General features: G+C 50.3%; 1 protein-coding gene across 1 annotated transcript in view; it reads left to right on the top strand.

The window, feature by feature from the left end:
• STS (steroid sulfatase) overlaps positions 1–3,807 on the top strand; it is a 133,287-nt gene that overhangs the window by 93,991 nt on the left and 35,489 nt on the right. Inside the window, exon 9 of the mRNA XM_025044186.1 lies at positions 1,968–2,072. Coding sequence (XP_024899954.1) covers positions 1,968–2,072 — 105 coding nt within the window. The remainder of the gene's footprint in view (positions 1–1,967; positions 2,073–3,807) is intronic.

Here is a 3,807-nt window from a genome sequence, read left to right on the forward strand (position 1 = left end):
TTTAAAATTTTATATATAATGATTGCTCACATGTAATTTTTTTCTACGTCTGAGATCGTTTGGGTAGTAGTAGAAATTGGACACGGAGGATGTCGCCGAAAGGCAGTATAAGGAAGGGATTGGAAAATGACGAGTGGACGATTTCATGAAACTCTGTGCCCAGATCAAGCCTAAGTGGGAGGAGGAATAAACCAGGTAACAGCGCTGTGTCGGCTTCCTCGTCTTTAGGGTCGGCCTCATCGCATAGGTATGAGAGGCAAACCCTGGAGGACTGTGCTGATGCCTGCACGGTCCGTGTAGCTGAAATGTTTGCAAATGCGCCGAGTCCGTGTCAGGTGTGGCTCTCACGCGCTAGATTATAACACCTGTGATGGCAGACGTGTTGTTTGGCTCGCATCTGCATCCCCAGAACCGAGAGCAGTGCCCGGCATGTTTTAAGAAATGATTTCTGAGTAAAAACATCAATAAAAAAAACCACTTGAGCTGGACTCGAAAGATAAATAGCGTGAGCAGGTACAGATGAGGATGTAGTAAGGGTGGACGAAAGCCAGGACAAGGTTCGCTTTATAGTCCGGCCGAAGAAACCCTTCTTTCTTCATTCCTGCGGACGATATTATGGAAAGACATCGATTAAGTGAAACAAATCGTTAATTGCTCGATCCAGGAGTAGTTAATATTGTGCGGTCAGGTCAGTTAAATTAGGGCAGACCCCTCAGACTACGGCATGTGTGGCAAATCAGGCGGCACGCCGGATTTTTGTCCATAAAGTTTTATTGAAACGTGATAATGCTCCTTTGTCGTTGCTGCTTCTGACTTCCCATGGCAGAGCTGAGTAAGGGGGAAAGCAACCCCCCCAAAACCTAAAACATTTGCTACCTGGCACGAGAGAGACAAAGTTTGGCGACCTCCGAGTCTGATTATTTAGCGGTTTGATGTGTCGCTTAAATTGTCACCCTTCACTGTTCAAACCAGGTCGGTCAATCTCAAGGGCGTCTTTGAGTCTTTACCCCTCATTTGCATACTGACGTCAGCAGACTGTTCTTTACTTTTGCCCCGATAATGGGCTGGTAGCCCCTGAATAATTTTGTCATGTCTCCCATATATGATTGGTGGAGTTTAGACTCTGGAATGAAAACATCAAGGAGAGTATACAACATAGCATCTTGGGTGACAAATCGTTCTGTGCAAACTGCACTCGTCACTGTCATCGTGGGGGTGTGCCACGATCCGGGGAGTCCCTGTTCCCCGCATCGAGAGACGTCCGAGACGAGGAAAATGACAAGTAGAATCTTTCGTAAAACTCTGTGCCCAGATCCAGGGTAAGAGCGGGTAGCATCTGCTCTTGCCGTTAACAGCGGTTTGACGTGCTGGGCGCCAGCGTTCGGCAGAACAGGAATAGAAGCCGGGTTTGGAAACAGCTGTTTCTAGCAAGAGGCCTGGAGGAAGTTGGAGAAGCATTTCCTCTGTGTTTGCCGGCAGAGATGGAGCAACTCAGCCATCATCCTCCGGTGGCGTTCCGTCACGGCAAAGTGCCATCGAGAGGTGGAAAGTGTGACTTTGACGGTGACTCGACCGAATTTTGAATTTAGACCATGCTCTTTGCTCTGCGTATGTGTTTCAGTAAAAAAAAATAGTTCAGAATCCTTAACCAGTTTTTCTTGAATCCCCCTGCAACGCCACAGCCAGCTTCCCTAACTCTATTCCTCCTTCTGCTGACTCGCAGCAGGTGTCCCCAGGTAAGAGGCGTCCCCTGGGCTTTCATTGGCCCCCCTAATCAGAGTTGACTGTGGGCGCATCTGCACCATCCTTGAAGACTTTGAGTTTCTGTAGAGCGAGATGCTCGTTCACATACATCTCTGTCCTCTCGTGAAGTGTAGTGTTTACGATGACAGATTCCGCCGCTCCCCCCGACACTATCACGGACTCACTGTGTTTCTGGGACGCGGTGACGTCCCTTCCTGTTGCAGACCACACGAAACCACTGCTACCTAGATACCTACCGGATAGATGACGTATCCAGCCGGGTCCTAGGGATGCCCTCATCCTTCATCCGACACGATTTCCCGGAGGCGGTGCGTGCACGGATGTGTTTATCACCTGTTAAAAGTTAAAAGCAATTTTTTTTACCGTTGCTGTTATAAAAACACGCCGTTTACAGCTTAATGGGAATTTATGGATGCGTTTCTTTCGTTTCCGAGTGTAAATGGACAATGATAAGGCGAGAGAGAGTCTTATGGTACTACGCCTAGTGGGTCATCAGGATTTCCTGATGACGGATACCTCCCTCGAGTGTCAGAGTCTGTTGCCACCAAACCGGCGGGGTCGGAACCACGCCTGGTGCCGCCGCAGCTTATACACAGGCAGGCAGTGGGCGGCCGGGTCGGGGGGCCACAGGCCTGAATGCCCCTGAGTCCTGTGCTTTCCTTGGGGATCTTGTGAGCACAGTAGTGGAGCAGAGGGCAGCCCCTTCATTGTGCCCATGAACCGCTGCCACGAACAGCGGCTCTCTGTGGCCGGGAACAGCGTTGGGCATCCGTGATCTGAGGGCGTGACGTTTCTAGGGTCTCTCCAGTGTTGTTTTGCCGGGAGGCGGTTATGCATGGAGCCAGGCTCTCTCAGACTCGTCTTCCATCACCTGGAGCACGGAGATCTCGGCAGACTCCGCCCCCGGAGAACAGACTGCCACGCCTGGCTCGCGAGGTGCACGCGCCTGCGAGGTGCCCGTGGATTTGTGGCACACCGTGTGCGCCGTGTGTGAATGCGTGCCCTCTGCCGTATATCCTGTCTCACGGCATACCGTCTAGTCATTTACGGGCGTTGGTATAAATGTTCACAGACTCGGAAAGACTCTGGCTTTCTCGCTTTCTGTTTAGTTATTCTGAATCGCCTCGTAGACACAAAGCTTGTTTCCCCAAGTGAGTAGTAAGAGCTCTACCGGTGATAAAATGATAGTGATGATGATAATAGCCGTTGCGTGTGCTGTGTCTCTCTTCCAGGCACTGGACTTGGCCCTGGAGTGATTTCCATGTAACTCTCGCCGCTAACATGTTGACAGCGTCAGGTGCAGAGCTGCTGCTTTGTTTCCTATGGCTGCTCTAATAAATTACCCCTTATTTGGTGGCTCAGAACAACACAAATCGATGATCTATTAGTTATGGACTTCAGATGTGCACCATGAGTCCGCTTGAGCTGCATTTCTTTCCAAAGGTTCTGGGGGGATCCATTTGCTGTCCTTTCCAGCATGAGTGACTTCGATGCCTTTATGCACCTTCCGTACACCCTTCCGGTCTCTCTGTGACGACAGCCCCTGCTTCTACTGTCCCCCTGCCCGTCCTCCGTGTGTCCCTAATCAAGGCCCTTGCGAATCTGGTGGACTGACTCAGAGCTCTAATCCAGCATAAGCTGCCCTGTTGCCGTATAAGATTTGGGTGATATGAACACGGACTTTTGGGGGTGCCGTTATTTTGCTTACTACAGCTGGTAAAAAAAATTGAAATGTAATTTGAACATTCTGACGCAAGTCATCGGTATGAGGCTTTTCTTGCTGTGGGATTTGAGTCTCCCTGGTTACAGAGGGACCACTCCAGACCACCGGGCAGTGACGGCCATGTGTCCTGCCTCGCGGTGACTGTTACGTACGTTTTGCTTGTTTGTTTGTTTGTTTGTTTGTTTGTTTGTTTCCCACCACAACTATTCTGTTTTGCTCCTGAATCTGTCGTCAAATGCATGTAATGAGAGCAGTTGGTTCTTCCCAACTGGCCGCCCCATGACGAGCGTTGAAGAGTTCGTTGACGCGAGCGCCGAAGG

Source organism: Pteropus alecto, unplaced genomic scaffold (assembly GCF_000325575.1).
Source record: "Pteropus alecto unplaced genomic scaffold, ASM32557v1 scaffold142, whole genome shotgun sequence".
NCBI lineage: Eukaryota > Metazoa > Chordata > Mammalia > Chiroptera > Pteropodidae > Pteropus > Pteropus alecto.